The 24,520-nt window shown below is 37.6% G+C and overlaps 2 protein-coding genes across 3 annotated transcripts; both read right to left on the bottom strand.

Moving 5' to 3' along the window:
- Positions 1 to 155: 155 nt before the first annotated feature.
- On the bottom strand, positions 156 to 16,060 carry LOC116721865 (MAM and LDL-receptor class A domain-containing protein 1). 2 transcript variants are annotated; one of them, XM_032565887.1, is made up of 21 exons: positions 15,969 to 16,060; positions 15,651 to 15,871; positions 14,891 to 15,014; positions 14,333 to 14,462; positions 12,962 to 13,040; positions 12,725 to 12,877; positions 12,117 to 12,242; positions 11,807 to 12,019; positions 11,604 to 11,720; positions 11,256 to 11,417; positions 10,984 to 11,075; positions 9,915 to 10,082; positions 9,630 to 9,803; positions 9,439 to 9,547; positions 9,134 to 9,257; positions 8,907 to 9,006; positions 8,561 to 8,721; positions 7,830 to 7,944; positions 7,570 to 7,713; positions 6,941 to 7,128; positions 6,496 to 6,611 (listed from the first exon to the last, which is right to left on the bottom strand). In XM_032565887.1, exons 2-15 carry the CDS (start codon positions 15,799 to 15,801, stop codon positions 9,217 to 9,219), a joined length of 1,839 nt encoding a protein of 612 aa, XP_032421778.1. In that variant the 5' UTR covers positions 15,802 to 15,871; positions 15,969 to 16,060; the 3' UTR covers positions 6,496 to 6,611; positions 6,941 to 7,128; positions 7,570 to 7,713; positions 7,830 to 7,944; positions 8,561 to 8,721; positions 8,907 to 9,006; positions 9,134 to 9,216. The 2 variants fall into 2 exon arrangements, with proteins under 2 accessions (XP_032421779.1, XP_032421778.1); XM_032565888.1 differs by lacking the exons at positions 9,439 to 9,547; positions 9,630 to 9,803; positions 9,915 to 10,082; ... (9 more) ...; positions 15,651 to 15,871; positions 15,969 to 16,060 and adding exons at positions 156 to 685; positions 756 to 831; positions 944 to 1,040; ... (4 more) ...; positions 5,115 to 5,293; positions 5,451 to 5,669 and having other exon boundaries at positions 6,446 to 6,611; positions 9,134 to 9,226.
- Positions 16,061 to 18,783: 2,723 nt separating this feature from the next.
- LOC116721867 (MAM and LDL-receptor class A domain-containing protein 1-like) lies at positions 18,784 to 23,458 on the bottom strand. The gene is made up of 8 exons (XM_032565890.1): positions 23,364 to 23,458; positions 23,117 to 23,241; positions 22,706 to 22,943; positions 21,329 to 21,591; positions 20,749 to 20,839; positions 20,502 to 20,643; positions 19,698 to 19,828; positions 18,784 to 18,871 (listed from the first exon to the last, which is right to left on the bottom strand). The coding sequence occupies exons 2-6, from the start codon at positions 23,186 to 23,188 to the stop codon at positions 20,582 to 20,584; spliced, it is 726 nt and encodes a 241-aa protein (XP_032421781.1). The 5' UTR covers positions 23,189 to 23,241; positions 23,364 to 23,458; the 3' UTR covers positions 18,784 to 18,871; positions 19,698 to 19,828; positions 20,502 to 20,581.
- Between the last annotated feature and the right edge of the window lie 1,062 nt (positions 23,459 to 24,520).

Below are 24,520 nucleotides of genomic sequence, written 5' to 3'. Positions count from 1 at the left end.
TCACCATGTCCTCTGGGGGTTCTGTACTTTTCTATCTGTGATTATTGCCTTTTTTTTGTATCTGATCGTTCTCAAGGGATTTCTGTAATTTACCACAAGATGCCGCTCTTCCTTTGTCGTGTAAAACCGGAGTTGAGAACAACAGAACAGCTTAGAAGACAGTGCTGCGTATTGCCCAGCAACACGGAGAAACTTGACTTCATTATGTCTGATTGTTTAGTGGTTGCCATTTAGTTTATTTAGTGTTGGGGAAAAAAAACAGAAACATACTAAAACATTATTATAAATAACATGTCAAGACCCAGTTATATTTTATTCTTACACATTCTATAGTTGTTTTGATTAAAATAGGAGAATCAATTCTTTTAAATCTATAGAGCAAAGATGCTTCAGTAAGACTAAAACAGTGAACACATTCTCCACTTTGGAAAAAATTAGTCTCCAAAAGCTTTTACCAAGAACCAATTGCAGATACATAAGCAAGAATGCAAAAAAAATTCAAACAGAAAAAAATCACAGCTGAATAATAAAGTGGAACAAATATAATACATTTATATTCTACTCTCAATGGAGTAATGGAGTCTAAACCAGGCTAAGGGTCAGACGAGGTCTCAGTAGTGTGTCTTGATGGCTCATACAGTATGTTGAAGAAGGAGAAGTCAGTTGTATAATTAGGTTGTGTATCCTGAAAAAAAGATAATATGGTATAAAATAACATAAAATAAAGTTTGTAAAGTTCTGAGATCCTTACTTACATGTTGTGTGTGGTCGGACATGTCAAACATGGAGATTTCTCTGGGAACCTCATTATTCGTTATTGTCAACGTGTTCCTGTCAAATTAAGTCAATAACCTGTCTGTGCATACTTTAGTATTATTATGTATGCTATGTTCATATTAGAGGTAAAAAAAAACCAAAACAAAGCAACCACAAAAAAGCTTACATCAACTTCCATTTTCGGTTCAGCATGAAAAGGAACATAGTGATGATGCTTCCAATCAGCAGAGTCAGACCAACTGCAAGGCCAGCGGAGAGAGCATCTACAGGAACAGCAAAACATGGAGATAAATTTCTGACAAGTAAATTAACTGGTAATTTCTTCCCAGGAAGAACAACAATTGTTTTGCTTCTAATTAAGCATTCTAGGTATAAATAGTTACTTGAATTATTTGAGGGAAGAACCGAAGGCTCAGAGTAGCAGCTGCTCGGTTGGATGGTGATGTCATCAAGAGCCACGTCTCCCCCTGTACTCATTCCTCTTTGATACACAAACACAAACTGTGGGGAGTGAAAACAAATGCTCAAAGAAATATCTGGTAAAAAACTGTTACACATCTGGTTGCCTCTTTGAGAGAGGGGTCAACGATCACATTCAGGCTTCACAGGCTGAGCTGGACAATAGAATGTGTGTCATGTGACCTTCCAATAACATTTCTTTTTCATGGAGTTCATGGAGACTTTAGTTTCAAGACATGTATCATCGTAACTCTTCGTAAAAAGCAGTGGATCCTGCTGTGGGTTCTTACAGTGTTCCAAAGCTCTCACTTATAGCCCAGTCCTCGTTCAGCTGTCCCTCGCTTCAGCGCTCAGACAGGATTTTCAGGCTTTTGAATCTGCTTGATTATCCTTAACACATAATTAAAATTAAATTGCAATATAAAGTAAAATATCTCGGCTAGATTCGTTGTTTTGGGCTTTTATCAGACTCAAAAAGGAATGTTTGATCTGCGACATACTGAATTAGTGCTGATTTGAAAGAAGGAATTTCATTCACAGTTCTAAACATGACCTTTTCCCCTCTCTGTCAGTCTCTCATACATTGTTATTCTTTTTTCTTACCCCTTAGCTAAAATTTGAATACACATGAACAAATGTGTTCATTTGTGATGACATCATATAGCAACTTGTAGTAACTTTTCGGACAATCTCCTTACTGATGGGTGAGAAACAGTGGTGGCACACTTACACACAACGCTCTCAAAGAAGGCAACAGACCTACATACCACACATTTAAAGCAAAGAGTTGGTTCACTGAAGCAGGAGAAAATTTGTTTTCTGTAGGTTTTGAAACAAAATGCGTATTTTCTTTTTTGTATTTGTCTTCAAAATAAACCAAAAAATAAACCTACTGCTGTAATATTTGCAATATGCTTACAAACTGTGTTTATTTCAAGCTGTATGAAGCTAAAAAAGATTGCACTAAATGAAATACATTAAAGTCCAAAATTATTCCTACCGCATGTTTATAATCTTCCAACAGAGGCGTGTAGGTGAACGTTCTGCACTAAAACCTTAGCTTTCCTAACAGTTAATGCATTTATCAGAAAAAAAAAAATCTATGTTCATTACCCAGAACGCTTCTTCATGTTTAATAGACACACTGTCCTGCAGCCACTGGTCTCCACTGTTTCCTGCTTTAGTCCACTTCAGATATCCTTCCTCGTTGCCTCCATCATGCATTTTCCTATAAAACATAACGAGTCAAAATAAAATTAAACCAGGCCAATTTACACTAAATTTCTGTTTGATATAGATTTTTCTCAGACCTATCATTGATGTAGACATTCAGAGTCCCAATGTGGCTGCCATACATGTGGTACCAAAATGTAAGGCAGTGTCCCCTTGAGGATGGCTGGAACACGTCACTGACAAGGTAGGACATGTCTCCCCACTCACCCACCGAGCTGTCCACATATATGTAGTGACCTGAGGAAACAATGCCAACGTCCCTCATGTTTTCTATTACCGTCACATCGAATATGGATGATCTGTACATCAGACTAGTTCCAAAATTAGAAGTGCAAAGTAAAATCTGATCAAAGAAAGGCTAAGTAAGTGCACCTATAATCCAGACTATGAGTAATTTTTGTATTTTTAAACAATAAGATACACAGCATCAGATTACCATCAGAGGAATTAGTTGTGTGATCAACAGTGGGTCCAGTGTTGGGGTTTGGGGTAGCTCCTGCTCCAAGGAGCCAGTCTTGCTGGTCGACTCTAGCCCCCAAGTTGCTCCAGCTGCAGAAGGACCTCTCAAAGTCACAGAAACCATGCGGAGGGCACTGCGCATCTATGAGCTGCACATCGTCAAAGGCCATATCTCCCTCCAAGGTTGGGCCGGTCTTCACACCTTCCACCAATATCTAAAAGTACACAGTATTCCTATTTTCAGTGTAAATATTTCTTAAAATCAGATTTATTAATATTATTGCAAGAAAGGACATTTATAAAAGATTTTGGTAAAAAGGGTTGTCAGACTTAAAAACCAGTTGGTTTGTGTTGGGTAAATTGTATTTTTAGTAATTATCAAATATTTGTTGTATCATTAGCCTTGTAGTTACATTTAGATAATGTTTCTGTGTGTTAAATAACTTTGATTCTATCCTGAGACTTCCCTGGGAAATAGGGGTGACAGCTACTCTCAGCAGCTGTTGCCCTGCAGGACTTCCTACAAGACAGAGGTGTTAATTGCTCCCAGCAGAGTTTTACATGCCTGACAATAAACTCTGCTCTGTGCTTCTTTGTGATACAAAGCCGTTGCTTTGAAGCTATGCAACGTGTCTTATTCAACGGCGTTCTTGGAGGGAAAATGGCATCTAGAGCATAGATAACATGTGTCTAGAAGTGAATGTTATTTAGCGCTGCAACCATGTGATGAATGCTTTGACCCCACCCCATAGAGTTGCAGCGCCCCTTGTGGCAGGGTTCCTAAAGAGAAATAAAAAGAGAGGAACAGACAGATGTGTTTCAGAGCGGTTGAAGATTTGTAACTGAAAGCACATCTCTGTCTGCTCTCCTCGCGAGAAACAAAGAATCTAACTCTCTTGTCTTTCCTGTATTTGTTTAAATTGTCTTTAATAGGTATTTAGACCTGACAGTTTGTTACATTTTTTGTCTACAAATAAACATCATATTGTACATAACTTTAAATCAATTGCAATTTTAAACAGACTGTGCAAAGAACCTTTGAGAAATCAGTCCCTCAAAATACGAGTGATGTCTAAGTTACTAATGCTGATTCCAGTTTGATTTGATTGATGTCAGAGTGCAGAACTGAATTCAACCACCAATAACTGCATCAGCTGCATACATATTTAGCCTGCAAGGTGCATCTCATAGTTTCGATAGGTTCTGCATACTCAGTTGTTGATCTAACTTGTCTGGGGTTTTCACTCCTTACGATATTCAAAGTGGAAGAGAGACTGTATTAGCTGCTGCAGCTTCCTGTCCACTTGCCCTATGTGTCATGGCTAGACAGCTCTCAGTTTGGGAACGTTGTGTATAGTGTGCAAATGAAATACTAGTTGCTAAATTTTACAAGGTTAAAATTAAAGTGAGGAATTTATGCACCAGATAAAAATATGTATGTACAGTTTTTCTATACAATTTGTTAGGATCACATTTAAAAATTTCACTAACTGACTTATCAAGAAGTCATATCAAAACATAGAGTAAGTAGGGTTGGCTTAACCTTCAGTCTTCAGCTAGCCGTGCAGAACAACAGCAGCAGCCAGACATGAATGTGTAACTGTGAACAGTGAAGTGTCACATTTTTATAACCTTATAGGAGATTTTCCAAATATGCTAACCACATTAGCATATTCTAATACAATATGAAGTGGTAAAGCTTCATATTGAAGCTGCACAGCAAAAACTATGGTCGGGACAAAATTTCTGTGCTGCAAAGTCCTGAGATGCATAGACGTATGCATATGCATACAAAATCACACTAATGTTTATCATACAATGGTGATGAAAGAATGTGTGTTATTTTAATGCAATTTGAATTGCCTAAGTTTTTAAACATAGGAGGTCAATTTTATCTTAATCATAATGCAGTTTCAGATTTGGTGTGTGTATTGGTCAACTAATTTATAAAGTGTATCAGATCTGTACTGGGATACAAAATCTTTATAAGGCTTTCAGTAAAAACATCTTCTTCAGAAAAAGCAATCATGACAAATTGGAGCATAATATAAAAAATATATACTGCAGCAAAGTATATATGCAATCAAAACTTTTATTATGGCTTTAATAAAAGATCTAATCATGAACTGTAATGAAGTTCACTATGTAACTTCATTACATAATGAAGCTGAATTTGAGTGACTCACTCTGTATGGCTGAATCCGTGGCAGGAGCTCAGCCTGAGCGAACCTCCACAGCCGGCCCTGGTCTCCTGTCTGTGAGAAAATCAGAACCTCCTTGCCATCTAGACTCTGCTGATAAACATTCAGTGTGCCCATTCCTTTGCCGTACATGTGGTACCACAGCTGCAAACAAGATCCTTTACCTGAACACAGCAATAATGATACAGAATTTTACAATTATTTTTAACATAACTTAGCATTTACAAGAGTTTGAGTTTTGCCCAAATAAAGCAGCTAAAGACAAATAGTCCTCCAAACGTCCAATTCTAAATATTTTCACAGTGTAATGTTGATTCTCACTTTCACTGTATAGAGGCGAAGACATTAAAGCTTTTTGGCCAGCTTGGTCATCCATAGAGGAAGGCAGGTAGTAATAGTGACCCGTGGGTGCGTTGGTGGTGTGGTCACTCTCTGGTCCTGTGTTGGGGTTGAGTGTGCTGCCCCACTTTCTGATCCAATCAAAGTCATCTGATGCTTCCTGCTGCCAGTTACAGCTGCCCTCCTCGAAGTCACACAAATCTAAAAAGCAATTTGATATCAAAGTTTTACTATTTTGTGTTTATGAAGCCACCCAAATATCATTTGCTGTTCTCATGAATTTAAGGATAACAGTTTTACTTAGGTTGTGCAATAATCGTACCATCACATAAAATGGAGTTGCTGTAGTTTTGGTACATGGTTGTGCATATTTTATAAAACCAGGTGCCTGTTGCTTTTCCCTTCACCCGTTTTTACTTTTGCAATTTTAGTAATTTTATACCTTACTATGTTAGGATTGAAAAAGTGGTCTACTACAAAACATCTCATCCTTACCATGCATCAGTTCTAACCTATCCCAGGGGGATAATAGGCACACACTTTGTATCACAATTGAAATAAATGTTCATTTATCCATTTAGCCTCAGGGAGGAAATAAAATATTTGCCATTTACATGATAAATACCATATCCACCTATCAGCAGAAAGTTATTTTAAGGTATTTTAGTTTAACCATGGCCCCATAATTAATTAAAAAATGTCTATAAAGAGAAATAAACAGATGTACAATGTGAGCTTTAGATTTTGAATGAATCTAAAAATTAACCATTTTTATGGCCTGATACCCACAATACCTCAACTCAGACTAGCAAAGTCTGAGCTTTACTCTGTAATGTCACTGCTTAGAATGGAAGAGGTGAGTATTTTTGATATTGGGCTTAAAATGAGAAATGTATAGTTTCTGGTGCAGTTTTGGATGATAAAAAGAAAAAAAAAAGGTAGATATGCTCCATTATGGGAATTTTGTGCTTCATTACCAGAATCAGGACAAGGTCCATGGATAAGTGAAATGTCATCAATGGCTATGTCACCAGCCTCTCCCCCCACGGAGGCCTCCAGAATCACTTGATGCACTCTTTGCAAGGTCACATGGCTCTGAACCAGCAACCACTCATCCCTTTGGCTTCCTGATTGTTGCCACACCTACAGGAAAGACAGGAAGGCTGAATCACTTAACACAATGAGGATGTGGGGAGGTTTTTGCAACCCGGGGGTATGCATCAAAACTGAGCAGTTTGCAGCCATTGTGCCATACACAAATATCATTTTGCAATCATCATTTCACAACTGTGAGAAAGTTCTTTTAACAGAGAGACAAGTAAGAGGAAACAGCCTTAAGTATTGCTCAATCAGCTGCATGGTTGTTTTCCAACAGTGCAGCAGAGGGAAGCATCCAGACTGCAGAGATACAGAATCTGATTGACTGCATTTAAGATGAAGGACCAAAGCTATACATTTATTTTGAGTTTTACCAGTATTTTGTTCAACGAGTCAGCTGACTTCAGAAACATCTTCATTGAACCCACAGTAGCTCCAAACATGTGGTACCAAAATGTGAAACAGTATCCTTTTTCACCAGCAGGTGGCAGCAGTAGAGACTTTAACTGTGCTGTGTTATCCTTCTCACTTGGATGAGAACTCTCAATATACAGATACTTCCCTGCAAAACAAATACAAAGACTTAGTGACCTTTGGTCCCTTGCTAGAACATATAACATTCCCTACCTTGTTGTTTGCTCTTATCTGAACTGAACAATTTTCACAATTGTAGAGACAACAAAAGAAAAAGGGCAGAAGAAAGAGACTAGCGAACATTTATGTAAAAACTGCCACAATGGTTTAGTCATGCTGCCGTTCTTTCACTGTTGTTGAATTATCTCTGACTTAAATATAACCCTAATTATTTGTTTAGTTAACTATTCTGTATGCTGCTAAAGTCAAAATTCTTTCTAAAAATGTCACTTGTGGTCACACATGCTCTGTCTCGGCAAACCCTTACAACTGATTGCTAGCACATAAATCCTCGCAAAGCATATCATATTTATGATTCACATAAGTTAAAATAAATCATATTTTTTAGACAGCTTGGAAGAATAATAACCTGTTCCAATGGTGTGGTCTCCTGCAGGCCCAGTATTGGGGGTTTCAGTGGGACCTGAGCCAATGCTCCAGTCCAACTCATCTTCAGCTCCCTGGACCCAAACACACAATCCATCTTCAAACGTACAGCCATAAGAAGACAGGGCTGAGGAAGAAAAAAATACGTATTGGAACTTTCTGGATCATGTGGGTCACAAAAACCTCAAATTCTAAAACTAAATAGAACCAATCTGTTAGGAAATTTGATGGAACCAAAATCACCTGGTGGCTCATAGGTTGTTTCACAGTTAATAAAGGCGATGTCATCCACAGCAACAACATGGTCTCCAGGAGAGCTGATGGGCCCTGTTGCTCTACTTACACTACTGAACCAAACCTGAGAACACAGATGGCAACACACATTTTTAAAATATCTATGTAAGCTACAAATTTTCCATTTCAAAGTTTTATTTTCAGCCTTAGCTTATATGGGTTTTCAGGGGGCAGTCTTTTTAATTTATGGAAACTTCAGAAAACATTTGTCTACTCCTAAATAAGTGGGTCTTCATCTATTCACAGCTAAAAAAAGAACATAAGAATGAAAGAATAACATAAAAACTATTGCTAGATATGGGGAACTAAAATAAATGAGTTATCGGAATTTAGACTTAAGCTCTTTGAAACAAGAATATTGTCTTATTTAGAATAATCTTGCAGACATTTACTAGTTTTGCATTGTGGTAACCAATAGCAACCATACCTATGAAACATACAATATAGGGAAATATATAGTATGAGTTTCTTATATTTAATTATGCAATATATTCTGCACAATCTGAAACATCCTGCATGTATTAAAATTAAAATCTAAAATGATCCTTTTTTAAAATCAGACAGTACATAATGCCCTGCCCATATGTCCATGTTTTTCTAACACTTTCTTAAAAACTGGAAAAATAAAAAGTCCCAAATGAAATGGTAAAAGTGTTGATTTAGAACATGAGTATATCCACCTTGTAGGTCTGCTGAAACAGGCCTATAGGCGTTTGCGCTAAGGTCCCAGTGGGAGACAGTGTTGTGACTGCGTGACCACAGGATTGCTTCACCACCCTCAGCTTGCTGCATAAGCACTCTGAGTGACCCAGTACTCCCTGCACTGATGTGGAAGTGAAACCTGGGTATGTGGAAGAAGGAAGGAAGTGGAGAAGAATGTCGGATTAGGAGGCAGGTTGCATGGCAGAGAGAGACGGGTTAGGGAGTGTTGCGTTAAGCAATTCATGCAACAGAATATTCAGCTGTAATTAGAACATCTAGATTTGGGACATTTTAGATAATGATTAGAGAGATTTTGTTACTTACAGTAGCTGACAGTAGGGCGATGAAGGTTTGAGTTGGGGGCTAAGGAGTTTGGCTTCTGTTTGTGTGGAATCCTGACTGAGATTTACTGCCATGTAGAAGCCTAAGAAAGAGAGAAGCCTAAATAAACAACTCTGCTTGTTACACTTAAGGATGGAGGAGTCTTAACTGCAATTGAAATCCAAAATATGAATAAAATGTGCAATCTCATAACACATAAATAAGGTCACCAGTTTGGGTAGTGTGATCTTCAGAGGGTTCAGTGTTGTTATTGGCTTTCTGTCTCTGCCATTTTGCTGGTCCATCACTGGCGTCACTCCACAGGCACTGATCCGTTCTCAAATGTACATGAGCCTGGAACAAGTACAGACGTTAGGGAGTATAGGTGCAAGATGAATAACTAAATTATTAAACTTTTCCAAACTTCAAAACTAAGAGATCATCTATTTGCATTTGATTATAAAAGCAACCAGGAGGAACAGATAGTAGATACAGTATGGTTTAATTATAAAAGAGATGCATTTTAAATGCTCACCACAGCCAGACTCATCTTCTCCTTCAGGGCAATCTGGATAATAATTACACTGTAACATCACAGGAATACACACTTTCCCAGCAGAACGCCTGCAAAAAAACTCATTATCCTGCAGGTACAAAGACAAAGACCTTAATTAATATATTTTGAATTTTCAAAGTAGACATTCAACTTACTAAGCTTTCACATACCTGGCAGGGACTCATAGTTGTGGTTGTTACTGGAGGTGTATGTGGGGTAGAGGTAGGCAATGTTTCGGGTAGTTTGCTGTTTTCAGGGTCAAAAATGCATTCCCTGGAGAAAGAGATGTCATCGAGGGCAACAAGCCCTCTTTCAGTGTCCCCAAGCTCATATCTAAAAGCAATCTGAGGAGGAGACATTTTGTTTTGTTATTGATTCTTCTTTTTTATGACAGGCATTTGTAATGTAGTCAGACTTTTAATACAAAAGACCATTTTGCGTTAGCTCCCACAGACCTTGCTAATGACTGAGGAGGAGAAAGTGACCTTTGCCCTCTGCCAACTGTAGCTGTGGGAGGATCCCCTGATCCACAGCATTTTGTCATCAATACCAGACATCAGTGTTCTGGACTTGGCTGTCAAGTGAGCTGAATCATCACTCATGCTGAAGTAAAAGAATCTCACCTAATAGTAAAAGAAAGAAATATAAGTATTGCAACATAAAAAATATTGTGGACTTTGATCAGCCAGCAGGGAAAGTAAAGAATTTATGGAGCAGAGACAGATTTTAGACAGGCAATAAAAATAGCAAATACTGAAACATAATTGTATATGTAATATATGAGTACAACACTAGTCATTATTTTTTTATACTACAAATTTTGTTTTCTTTAATCACCAGTAAAGATTCTCAAAAAGCCTTAAAATAAAGAGGGTTTTTATTACAGGAGTCTAATCCCACACAGAATAATATATATATATATATAAATCATAACCCAAAATCAATAATTTGAGTACATTTTTGTTGGTAAGGATAAATATCACATATTTTAACAACTTTTAACAAAATCCAATTCACAAATAGCCATCTTACTTTGTATGGCCCCATTTTGCCAACAAGACAGCACTTAGTTTTGTTTTTTATACAATGTTTTACAAGGTTATAACACACAGAGAGAAATGAATTTAATTAGTTACACAATGTGTACTTAATTAAAACTTCTAAACTAAACTAAAGCATTAAAATGCTCAGAGTAATTTTTTTAAAGGACCATCAGGGGTACCAATGAATATGACAGTGGAAATGTTATTAAAAACTATTATTTCTTAATGTTAGATTGCTGCATCAATTTAATAGATTTTTTCTAAAATATTCCGAGTGAGATTTTGTTAATATGTGTTTTATAGTTAGGTTCCAACAGATTTCTCTGTAGATGTTGTAGTCCCTTTAACATTTAATCATCTGTCTGGTTTGAAAATTGTCTTATTTTTAATTTATTTAATGGTGGAGAAAATGACCCAAAAGAACACCTAAAGATGCATTTTCCTTTATGTGATGCATGTAATAAATGAACAAGAGACTCACAGTGCAGTTAAAGCTTGGTAACAATGTCTTTGAAAGAATCTCAGATATCTGGCCCCTTGCAGTCAGGTGACTCCCAGGTGTAATATAGTGACCTGTTCATAAATAATAATAATAATAATAATAATAATAATAATAATAATAATAATAATAATAATAATAATAAAAACCATTGGAATACAACTGAAACTTAAAAAATATTGGAACATCTTCAGCTGAGACTGTAACTATTGATGATGAGAAGTGGTAAAAGCATCTCTGAGAGTTTATTATACCTGTGGCCAAGTTGTGAGTGTGATCCCTCGGAGGACCATGCCTGGGCCAGCCTTCCTCTCCTGCCTGCCGTGTCCAATCACCTCCTGGTGTGTCCACATCACTGTTTGCCCAAGAACACAGGCCTTGTTCAAAGTTGCAACGCTCCACCACACCTTGATTTTCTGTATATATAGAAAGTAGAGAAGGAGGTAGAGTTTGAGCGGCTTAAATTGTTAATTTAAAAAACAACAGATACATAAAATACTTTTTATTGTAGATTTACAGATTTAAATATCGAGCTCTGATGCTTTTTGACATTTGTGATTTTTGCGTCTTTACTGCTTTCAGCAGACAGTGTAGAAGCTCACCACAGTCATTCTCATCAGACCGGTCCCCGCAGTCATCGCTGAAGTCACACACATGGCTGGGATCAATACATGCGCTGTTGTTGCACATGAATGTATTCTCGGAACACGACTGGGGTTCTACAAAGGAGATCCAAAACTTTGAAGTGAATAGAAATTTGATTAAAATAAATTAGATAAAAGCGCTCAATAAGCTTGTGGCCTACCAGGTAGAGAGCAGTTGGTGAAGTCGATGTCATCTACAGCAACATGTCCTGGTTTGTTGAAGTTAGTAGAAGCTTCAAACAAGAGGGTAAAATCCTGGGGAATCCGGCCAATCACAACATTGCTGTGCTGCCACAAATCTCCATTGTTTCCAGCTAGCCACCACAATGTGGTGATCCTGGGGCCTTCCTTTAAGAGCACCTTTAGCTCTGACTCTGAAACAGTTACAAACAAGCTTTCACATAGGGGGAATCCAAAGACTTTATATTTCATAGATTTCTGTACCTGCAGACATACAATTATAAAACATACCCTCTCCATGCATGTTGAGGTAAAACTGTAGTGTACAAGTAGAGCTGGCCTCTTTCATGATGGGACTTTGCAGCGTAGCAGGACTCATTTCTCCCCCTCTATCAGCCTCCAATCCCATGTACCAACCTGAAAGGATCACCCAAGTCCTTTGTTTATGTGAAAACTTATGTGGTGCATAAATTAACAAAATACAAATCAGGGCAGAACAAATATTACAAGAAGAAATACTGATTTGTTGTAAACCAACAGATTTCAAAATATGGGGAGAAGAGGCGCTTTAAATCTTAGAATTAACACTTAGAAAACTAAAACTCTGCTTTGCAGACTTGGAAAAACATCAAAGATGGAGAGATTTTCTGTTTAGCACAAGCACTTAAATGGCGCAATCCAAACCCAAGCAGGGATGAGGAAACTGTGGCTAACAACACACAGCATTCCTTGCATTTGCAGCACAAAAGAGGAAACAGAAAAAAAAGTCATATTCAGCTTCTTTGTTTCTTCTAACAAACCCCTCATTATGATGTTGGAATCAGGTCTTTATGTATTGTGGAGAACTGACTCCCATAATGGCAGTCAACATTGTTATCTTTGATTTTGGAGAACCTTACCCAGCTCAGTTCCTAGTGTGTTGTCCACAGAGGGTCCACTATCCACCGTGCCGTTCCTTCCTCTCACCCACTGGACCTGTCCAACGCTGATATCCTGCCAGTCACAGGTGCCATTTTCAAATGAACAGCCCTCAAATCCTCCTGTTTCATTTTCTATAAAGAAAAAAGTTGCATTTACCACAAAGTATGCTTATATTAGAAGAAGAAGAGGACGACTGAAAATAAAAACATAAGTACCTGGGCATAGACCCTCTGTGATACTGATGTCATCAATGGCAATAAATCCCTTGTTGTTGCTTTCTGCCTCAATCATAAGCTGTTGTTGAGAGGATGCAAACAGCTTAAATACGGCTGCTTAAGTTCTTAGATGTAATGGATCTTCTTACATTTTTCTATTTACAAGAAAAATTCTACATGATTTAAAATGTGTGTTACAAATATTTCCTGGCTCTTTTACAGAGATTTCCCAAAACATGATATAGGACAACTAATTGTCTTCAGAACTAAGCCAATCAGTAAGAGTACACCCACATGCAATTTAATCTCAGTACAATTACAGCAGTGGTGTGAAGGCCTCAGAGGTTTGTTAGAGAACATTAGAAAAACAAAGAGCATCATGAAGACAAAGAAGGAACACAGCAGACAGAATGTTGTGTAGAGGTTTAAAGCTGGGTTAGGTTATAGAACAATAATCACAAGATTTGCACACAATAACCAATCATCTAAAAATGGAAAGATCATGCCTACAAAGACTATGCGGTCCATCAAAGCTGACAGGCTGGTAAAGAAAAGCATTGATTGGAGAAGCAGACAAGAGAGTCATAACTCTGGAGAATATGCAGAGATCTACAACTAAGATATGAAAATCTGTAGACAGAAAAGGTATTAGTCCTGCACTCAACTATTCTGTCCATTAAGGAATATGGCATAATGAATGCAGTTAGTCAACAGTCCTCTGCAGAAACAGGAGTTCTAGTCAGATGAGACCAAAATTGACCTTTATGGCCAAAGTGCAAAAAGACCCCATTCCTCACCACAAAACATAGAGTTGGAAGCAGATATGTGGGGATGCTTTTCTTCAGCAGGAACAGTTAAAGTAGATGGATGGAGCTAAATATAGGTCAATCCTACAAGCAACCCCAGTAGTACTTGCTAATGCTAATTCCACAGGAAACGCCTGTCACAGGCCACATAAGACTTGAGGTTCACCTTCCAGCAAGAAAAGAACATGAAACATGAGCCCAGAGCCATAATTCACCAGGTTTAGATCAAAGTCCACATCAGAAATCTAGCTCCTAATCTGTGGCAATGAACTGATCACTGACGTTCAGATGCTCTCCATTGGTTTCTATCCAAGAACCCACAAAAATAATCCCAAGATTGGAGAATACCAAATCATATTTTATTAGAAAAAAATAAATTCTTCTATTCCCTGCCTTCAGTTTCACAGCTACACGCTACTTTGACCTGGTCTATCAAATAACACCCCAATACAATTCACTGAAATTTGTATTTCAGTTGTTCACATGAATGTGAACAACTCAATGAATTTTTATCTGTTGCGAGGCATTGTAATTTATTCCAACTGTGGCGATTGTTTTGATTTACCTGAAAAGGTTCGGATATGTCAACTGACTGGGAGAATCGGGTCCAGCTGCTGCCACTGCTGTTGCTATGAAACATTAGAGTCTCCTCTCCTTGGTCCGAATGTGCAAACAACCTTAATGTGCCAGAATCACTGAGAGAAAGAAGAAAAAAAAAAAAAAAACACTTTTTTTTTTACATTTCTGCAAAATGAAATGATTCATTTTCCAAGATTTTCTGGAACAATCACTCAGAGTGTTCTCATTCATTTTTCTGGGAAAATAGCTACTTTCCTTGTTTCAGCTTGTAGGAAACAAACTGTTAGGCAAGATTCTTACATCTTTTGGGCTGCTGTTAATGGGATAAAATTATTCTCTTGGTTCACTGATGAACTCTGATACACAACTTCTCTTAGTGTTGCACAAAGTGAAGCAGGTGATTCATGTCTAAATGACTTTTGTTCGCACTTCCTGAGGAAGTTAATGAGGAAACAAGAGGATAATGTCCATCCTTGTACTTTACTGTCACTCAATCTAGGTTAAAAAGCCTTGATGTGATATGTTTGGGGTATTCTATGCTCACCTGCTACCCATATGGTACCAGAAGGTGAGACAAGATGGGGTGTCCTGCAGTTGGATCCATTCAGACACAACCTGTGCTACGCTGTGTTGGCCTTGGTGCAATGCTGAGCTCAGCAAAAACCAACCTGCAAGTAAACAGAAGGTAAATGTAAAATCCAAAAAGTCAATGTCTGACAGCTGTAATAATTTATGATAAGTTTACAAGTAAATTATGTAAATTGGCATAAGCTGGGGCAATATCAGAAAAAATATCTAAATCTGTCAGTTTTTAATTATTTTTTAAAGATTCTGACAAGCCGTAGTTGCAACAGGATCAAAGTGAAGTTGAAAATATTACTTTATTTAGCTAATTGGGATTTATTACAGCACACAGAGGAGGCAAATCTTGTCTCGGTCACAAAAACAAAGTCAAACTGAAAAAGACCCTGTATAGGAGACTAAGAGAGAGACTTAACCAAAATAATAGGATCTTGAAACAAATAAGAAACTATTTCCCTTTTTACAATGTAAAAAATTATTTTAGCAGCAGTAAGCATAAATTTTCTTTGCTAGTGCAAATTCGAGAAAAAATCCACCAAGTTTAGGTTCTATATATTTAAAGAAATGTGTTTTTGTTTTACAGTTTCAAAAATGCATTTCCTAATAAAGTGAAAAAAAATAGCATGGTCTGTTTCTATTTTCTGCCTTTAGTTATTAGTTAGCAATAACAAAATGCACCTTTCGGGAATTAACCATTTTACACACTGCAGCATAAGGATTACCATCTGAGGTTTCAGTGGTGTGGTCCATTGGTGGTCCATGGGAGCCTCCGTGGGACATGACCCACCCATGTCCATCTTCTGTGTGCACAGTTGACCCATGTGCATTGTCCAGACTCAAAGTCACAGCTGGCAGAAGTAGAACAAGCTCCATTCCTCACAGAGAAATCATCTATTTTTACAGTATCTTTGGTGCCAGGCACATGAACGGACTGAAATACCACCTGAAATGATCAGATTTATTGGAAATTGATAAAAAAAAAAAAAGGTCAATCCTGGTTACAAGCTTTAAACAATGTATTGTTATTAATGTTAATTTACATTAAAAGGTGCAGGTGAGGACACAGTGACCTCAGCCACTTCCCAGTGTTTGGAGAGGAATCCAGAGCGACGCCAAAGGACATCGCCAAGCTGCCCACTTCTCAGCACGTGAACAGAAAGATAGCTGGAGGTCTCTGCAGGCAACATGTACCTGAAATAACATGCAGATTTATACCCAGACTAGAAGATAAATTAGACAGTTGTGTATAAATGAGTGTGTTAGTAGTATTGGACCTACCAGAAGCGTACACACATTTCTGTATCTGAGGAGTACAGTGGGGAGAGCAGCTCAGCTGTCTCCTTCTGCTCAGAATCTGATATCATCACAGACATGTAGAATCCTGCAAAATATACAAGAAAACAGGCTACTTTTTGCAGACATGGAATGTTTTAATCTTTTAACAATAATTTGTGCCCACTACTTTTCCCGTCCCTGCATGGTGTACAAATAGTCTTAGTGTAGAATATTTAAGAATCAGTAAAATTACCAACTAAAGAGATTAGAGGACAATAACATTGCTTCATTATAATATCTGATCAGTATGCCTAAGCAACATAGTTTATCATGATGCTGTAGTTAGCAGCAACCACTGGTGTTTTGTTCTTTGTCCAAAACATTAAAATTGCTGTTGCCATGCACAATACACTCTGCAGCACACAGTAAAAGTTATATCATTTCACCTCTCTAAGGCAAACAAATTTTTATTAGATTTGCATTTTTAAAAAGATTTTTCTTTACAATTATTTTTTAAGCAGTTATTTTAAGGTTTTAATCAACTATACACTTTTCGATGATGTTTGTATTTATTTTTTTTCCTTGCCATTTGGTCCCAGTTTCATCCTGAAAATTAAGTTTGCCTTTCAGAACAGGAAAGGTTTGATCAGCAATGACTTTTTACATCACAAGTGACATCTATAACAGCATAAGTGCATTCTTGCATCACTTTGTAGTTGCACTCTGACACAGTTCAGTACTGACCATTTTCAGTCCCATAAGTCTTATCCACATGATGCTTTGTTCCCCTTGTGCGATTCCAGCGACCCCTGTCACTAAGGCGATTCTCAAATTCACACCAGTCCGAATCAAATCCACATTCATCTGAAAACAGATTTAATTTGGAAATGCATTCAAAAATCAAACTGTAAGAATTTGGCCTCATTTTAACCTAGGTGTTTACATACTCTGATTACTGCAGCTTCCCGCTCTCACTGTAATGTCATCAATAGCAATGAATCCATGACTATGGATGTTCCTCTGCCCACTGAACTTTATCTGTTAACAGATTAATGAAATCAAAGTGAGACGGGTAATATTTTAAAAGCCAATCCATGTTCTGGATTCTGTTTGTGAACTAATCAATTTAAAGATTTTTACATAATAACATACGTTTAGAAAACAATGTTGGCTGCAAAATTTAAAGTGACAGCAGTGCTGCAACAGGTTTGAAAAAGATGAATATATACTTTTGTAAACAATTACCTGAAGTGCATCAGTAAAGTTTACAGCTACTTGTGTTCTGATCCAGTCCGGGTTTTGGGTTCCTTGACGAGTCCAGACCAAGATTTCAGAGGACTTCTAACATGGAGTAAAATTCTGTGAGAAGTGTATTTTATGCAACAGTTGCATGAAGCCTATTTGGTTACATACGGTTTGAATCAGCAGATTCAGGGTGGATACTGACGGCCCCATCATATAATACCAGAATTGAATACAGCTCTGTGACCAAAGATGAGAGACAGAAACCGAGGTAACAGCCTTCTCACCATCCTTCAAACCAGATCCATTCAACAGTAAAAAGAAACCTTTGTAAAGACAGAAGATAAAAAAATGTTAATTTGGAAAAGCATGTCAGATTTCTCCATAGTTGTTCGTTTAAGACAGATTATTTTTGTGTACTGGAAAATACACAGAAACCATTTTGCTCATCTACAACAGTTATTTGGTGAGAGAGTACACACAGGAAATGTTGCCTTGACATCACAGGACAAACAATTATGCAAAGGCACACACCCATAAGGCCAGCTCAGATGGAAAAACTTGACCTAACATGCAAATGTCTGTGGACTGTATCAACCCGGACAAACCCGGATGCTTGTAAGGAACATGCACACTCAGTCCAAAAATACCCCTGGCTAGGATTTTTTACCCAGGATATTCTTGTTCCAAAACAACAGCACTAACAACTGCTGCATCATTCAGCCAGGTGGTGATTTGTGCCGTCGTCAAATGGCAGTACCTTGATCACTGTCAACAGTGTGATCATACTGAGGCCCATTCCACACGCCCTCCACTTGAAGTCCATTGCTGAGAGTCCAGCTTATATCATCAGTGTCCTCCTGGACCCAGTTACACAAACCTGTTTAACAAGAAGCACACATTAGACAAACTGAACTTCATTAAAAAGTCAAAAATTTCATCAAAAGAACCCAAAAAGCAAAATGCAGATGTCTATGTTACTATGTTATGTTACTTGAACTTCAATCTTTGAGTTTGACCTTTTTCAAAGCTGCAGTCCATGTTAGAGGGTGGAGCACTGGTAGTTGTGGTGGGAGGGTTGGTCGTGGTGGGGATAAGATCTTCACAAGATTTGCCTCGGATGATATGGATATCATCTAGTGCAAAACTTTGGTCGTTTCCAACTGGACAGTGGGCTTGTAAAATAATCTGCAGTCAAAAGTACAATTATCAGATTTTAGAGCTTTAAAATAAGTTCAAGCACAAAAAAACAGCAATAATGAAAATGTGAAATAAAATTCTAAATAAGTAACCTTGTGAAGACTGGATGAATTGTAATTCACTCTGTCTTGAATCCAAGTGGAATTCATGTAACCATTAGTACTGAATAGGGGATGCAGAACACCAGCCTCACTTAAAAACACTGTTAGTGTAATGTCTGATGGTCCTGAAAGCACCAAAAATTATCAGTGAGAAAACTAAAGAATTTTAAAAAGATCATATTTACAGATGGTCAAAAGAAACATTTGTTTCCTCAATAAGAGTGACAAAACTAAAAACTGGATGGATGCACAAATTTTAACTGAAATTTTGCACATAAATGACACATTTAAGCACAAACCCTTTTTTATTTGGTAACTAAAGTTGGAACGTTCCTGAAGGACAATGATTTGAATCAACTAAACAAACCCCAATGAAATGATGCACAACAAATAGATAAGTCAAGATAAATGTTTGTTATGCCAAAGTCAAGTCTAGCTTCAGAAGTAATTCAGATTGTCCTTCATTTTGGTTCAATTAAACATTTTTTAAGAGGAACAGTGGGCCAAAATTCCTTTAATGGTAATGTTACAGACTCATACTCTTCTATCCTTTTTCCAACAAACTTTAAAAACAATGTGACAAAGAAATATGTTAAGATTTTTATGTGAAGTTTCTGGCAAATACAGAATTGTGAGCTTCTGACTCTTGCTGACATAAAAATGGTCCAGCTGAAGAACTATATATCATAATAGTAGAGAAAGAAAATAAGCACACATTAAGGGGGGGAAAAATCAATGCATTTGTATGAGAAATTTGGTGGAAAACAAAAGCATTTTAAAGAAAGAACAAAATTATCTAATGCCATGCGTATCAGGAGTCTCTAAAGGATTTCCCAGAAACACAATGTTCCCTAGATGTAAACTTCAGGGATAAGACACAAAACCAAAAGCTGGAAAAAATACAGTAACTGATTTTTATAAATTGTTAAAGAAAAAGTAAAATGTACTTACCAATACGCCATCCTTGAGCGTAGTGCCAGATCTTTATGCAAGCCACTTTCTACTGCTTCCATGGACTCACTCTCCAACTGGGACAATTTCTTCTTTTTCAGACTTAAGGGGCCTTAAAAATGCAAAGTGGCCTGTGGCAACAAAATGCATCATATAAATAAACTGAATTTATTAATTAATTTCAAACATGACTGAAAAATATACAATTAAGATAACTTGTCTTTCTATTCAAGAACACATTAACAACTTTAACATTTTAGTGAGAATTGGCTGACTTTCAGTTATGGAAGCTGTAAACTTTTAAAAACTGCTGGTTCATGTCCTCAACCCAAATCTCGCTACAAAGCTATATATATATACGAAATGTGACACCTTTGTTAGTAGCTAATGTTATCTTAAAGGACTGACTGGGGTTTTAATCACAATTAGGCCCTTTCTGTGTGGAATCTGCATGTTCTCTCCACTCCATCTTCTTTCCACGGTCTAAAAACATGAATTTTACCATAACTGGCACTCAATTACACATAAGTGTGTGCTTGTACACCAGAAGAAAGACATTGACTTTAACTGCGAGTTCAAATGGATTAAACAAGTATAGAAAATAGATGGATTATTCATTTTAACCACCTTTACCGTAATTTTTTACATCACTTTCCACCTCTGACTTAAATTAACACAGAACCGTTTGACTTGGTTAGTAAAATAACTAGCAAGTTTAGGAGTGCACCTATGAAAAAGGAGATAAAACTTCTACAAAGTTAGATCATGATTGTAAGAAATTCTGCATGATGTATGATTGCTCACCTAAAGGAGAATTTGTTGAGTGGTCTCTTGTAGGAATAAATTGTCCATCACTTTGGCCTGAGAGCCAGTCCCACTCTACTTCAGACTCTGCTGGGGGATTGTTTACCCAGCCTGCAGAAGTCCATCTCAAAGTCACAAAAGCCTTCAATACAAAACACAGAAAACACATTACCACAATCAAACTGCTTTAATGCTTCCAAACATGTCTAAATATAAAGCTAGACCAAATTTATTTATTGTCAATTACCTGGTGGGGGACAGATACCATTCAAGATGATGAGGTCATCAATAGCAATATCTCGCATTGGTTCATCTCCAGCTATTGCTTCAAACACCACCTGGTAAGTAAAGAACAAACCAAAATTTAATCAAATGTTTTAGGCATTGTTTGCACATAAATGTACTGTGGGATATAGATTACCTGTCTTGGATTAAAGTAATTTTATCCATGAAATTAACTCCAGAAAAAGAGAAGAGAGATGCTACGTCCTGATTTTTACACGGTACTCATACATCCATTTTAGTTAATTTACCTGACTCCAAAAAAGCACATTTTACCCACAATAACAAACTGATAAAATAAAGCCCCTTGAATATTTTCCTTTTAATAAACCAATTTGATTTTGAAAATATCATTAAAACCCATAAAGACAAGAAAATATACTTCTGTGAAACCATCCAAATGTGTGTAATAATCTCCTTTTTTATATTTTCATTTATTGCTAAAATTGATAACAGGAATAAAATGAGTTAATATTTGGTTAAATTTTCCCCCAGAAATCATAATCTGCAAACATGACTATGGTAATGCGAGACTGGGTAGCTACCTGATAATTGCTTTGTGGATTGTAAAGTGTTACTCTCCCATGCCGCCAGTGCGATCCCTGATCGCCTATTCTTGTCCACAGCTTGGTGGCATTTTCTTGGCTGTCAGTTTGAAGGTAAACACTCAGTTCACCCACTCCCGTTCCTTCCATGTGATACCAGAACATTAGGCACTCCCCATCGAGCGGTGTAGGCTCCATCAGAGATATCATAGCCCCTCTGTATCCCACAGAGTGTTTCCATAACCCGGCACTCAGGTAGTAACCTGCAAATAGAGAAAAATGTCTCACAGTGTTGTTTGGATGTACCGATTATTATACAGTAAACCTCTGTATTTTACCGGAAAGTGATAGACTTATCAAAGTAGTGAATAATTGTAAAGTGGAAGGCAAATTGTGCATTGTCTTCAAACTTTTTTACTAATGAAATGGGGTCTATATACTGTGTAGCATGCATACAGTAGATGACCCTCTGTACCCAGGACAACCCTAAATCAAATTCAGTGCATCTTCAAAAGTCAAACATATAAGTAGAGTTCATCTGTGTGTAATCTAGTTCAAGTTTGTTAAAGAAAATTAGTGAACAAAAGTCTCAAAATCGCCAAGGGACACAACAGACATGTCAAGAATAAAGCTGATGATAAGCTTAAAGCAGAGGTAAGATATAAAACTATTTGCCAACATCTCACAGAGCACTGCTTAATCCAGTGGTCTAAAACTGCATTCCTCGAGGGCCAGAGTCTTGCAACTTTTAGATATGTCTCTGCTTTAGCACTCTTAGCTTCAATTTGAACTCATTAGCAAAACTTTGTAGAGCTTGACTGAATGCTAGTAAGGCAGTTTAATCATTTAATTCCAGTGTGTAGAACAAGGGACACATCTAAAAGTTGCAGGACTCCAGTCCTCAAGGAATGCAGTTTGAAATGACTGATTTAATCCTTCATCTGAAAATGGCAGGACATATAGTACAACTAAACAAATTGACTAAGGAGGTCCAAAATTATCAGCAATGCATTCTATAAAACTGTCTCTTATGGGAGAATGCTAAAAAGAAAGCTTTTTGTTGACTTTGTTGATTTGAAGTTCTACTTGCAGTTTGCACATCATTCTGACCTCATCTTTCCAACGATAAAACATAACGGTTGCAGCATCAGACTGTGAGGATTAATCTCTGCACCGTTTTTTTTATTTGTAAAGAAAAAATAAAACCACTCCCTTACGCATTACAATAAAACCCTACTTTGTGTTGGCCTATCAAACAAAATTACATTAAAACACCCTCAGGTTTGAGTTTATAATATGATGGGAACAAAAAAAAAAAACACAACAGAAAGGTTGGATGGATATTTTTGCAAGATGTCATGTAATGAAGCTGCAGACCTTGCTCTGTCCCCAGAGTGTGATCTTTGGTGGGACCTGAAGAGTTGGCTGGCTGGGACATGCCTGTGATCCGGTCCCAGCTGAAGCTCGCAGAGGGATGAGGCTGCATGCCACAAAGAGAACCCTGGAAAGTACACTCTCTCTCAGGTGGACAGGAGCCATTCAAACTAGTGGCCACCTTAACGTCATCAATGGCAATGCTCCCCTGTGTGCCGCCCACCACAGCTTCTATAATGAACTGGAGAATGAATTGAAGTGAAGATTCAGAGCATCAATGCATCCTAAATGTGAATACACAACTCTAAATCTACATGAAGGTGACTTATTTATTTCTGATAATTAATCCTCCACAATTGGCAAACTATTTTTAATTGTCAAAGCAAAAATATGTAAATCATAAACTGTAATGACCTGTATTGGTCTGTCGCTGTTGAAGGTGAGATCTGCAAACCGCCATTTGTTTCCCTGTGTGCCACTTCGCATCCAGACGATTGTTTCTGGTTCCCCAGAGTGTTTAGTAATAAACCTCAGGGATCCTGATTACAACAGCAGAAGTTGTTGTAATTACTGATACTTTATAATATTACTGTACTTTATGATAAAATGCTAAAAAGCCTTATCTTATTTGTGGAATAGATGTGTGCAGGGAACCACATACCAATGCTGTTCCCAAATATGTAGTAATGGAAGCTCACACAGATAGGTTTGGCCGGCAGGTTTAGGGAGGCTGATGAGCCTGGCTGATGATGATATATTCATTTGGTTCTGAGCTTTTATAAGCATGAAGTAACCTGTAGAGAAAGGAGAAACAGAAATACAATTCGCTTTATTTTTTTTTTAATTCCACAACCAATCTGTTCATACAAATATGCAGAAATTACTGATCTGAGTGCAAGTATTTAGAGTCAAAAGTATTAATACTTCTTTACCCTTTTCAGACACAACATTTTATCGATCTAACATTAATTTTAAGTACTATAACAACACAAGACAGTACTTATTCAGAAAACCCACAGACAATACTTTACAAGAATCTCATTTCATGGCGATTGCAACAACAAATCTTTGGGGGTAGGTTTCTAAGAGCTTCTGACATAGAAACCTGATTTTGTGTAAACATTTCTTTGTAAAAAAGCTTTAAGTCTGGACAGTGTGGGTCATTCCTCCTTCATGTTTGCTCAGTCCCCAAATGGAGTTTGGAAAGCTGCAAACTGGACTTCAGGATTCTTTCAAACATGATTGTCTTCTTGCTGCTTTAGAATGGAAAATTTGTGGAATGCATGACTAACACAGGGGTGTCAAGCTCCAGTCCTCAAGGGCTGGTGTCCTGCTCTTTTTAGATGTGCCACAGGTACAAAACACTGGAATGAAATGACTTAATTGCCTCCTTCTTGTGTAGATCAGTTCTCCAGAGCCTTGCTAATGACCTAATTATTCTATTCAGGTGTGGTGCAGCAGAGGCACATCTAAAAGTTGCAGGGTAGGTGCCCTCCAGGACTGGAGTTTGACACCTGTGGACTAACATATCTAAACCAAGCTGATGTCTTTACCAGGGGTCTCAAACTCCAGTCCTCGAGGGCCACTGCCCTGCAACTTTTAGATGTGCCTCTGCTGCACCACACCTGAATAGAATAATTAGGTCATTAGCAAGGCTCTGGAGAACTTATCTACATGAGAAGGAGGTAATTAAGCCATTTCATTCCAGTGTTTTGTACTTGTGGCACATCTAAAAACTGTAGGACTGCGGCCCTCGAGGACTGGAGTTTGACACCCCTGCTAGTAGCCCCTTCAGAGTTACAATGATCATCCATGCCA

The sequence above is a fragment of the Xiphophorus hellerii genome, chromosome 6, assembly GCF_003331165.1.
Source record: "Xiphophorus hellerii strain 12219 chromosome 6, Xiphophorus_hellerii-4.1, whole genome shotgun sequence".
NCBI classification, from domain to species: Eukaryota; Metazoa; Chordata; class Actinopteri; order Cyprinodontiformes; family Poeciliidae; genus Xiphophorus; species Xiphophorus hellerii.
This window is presented reverse-complemented; position numbering and strand designations above follow the sequence as displayed.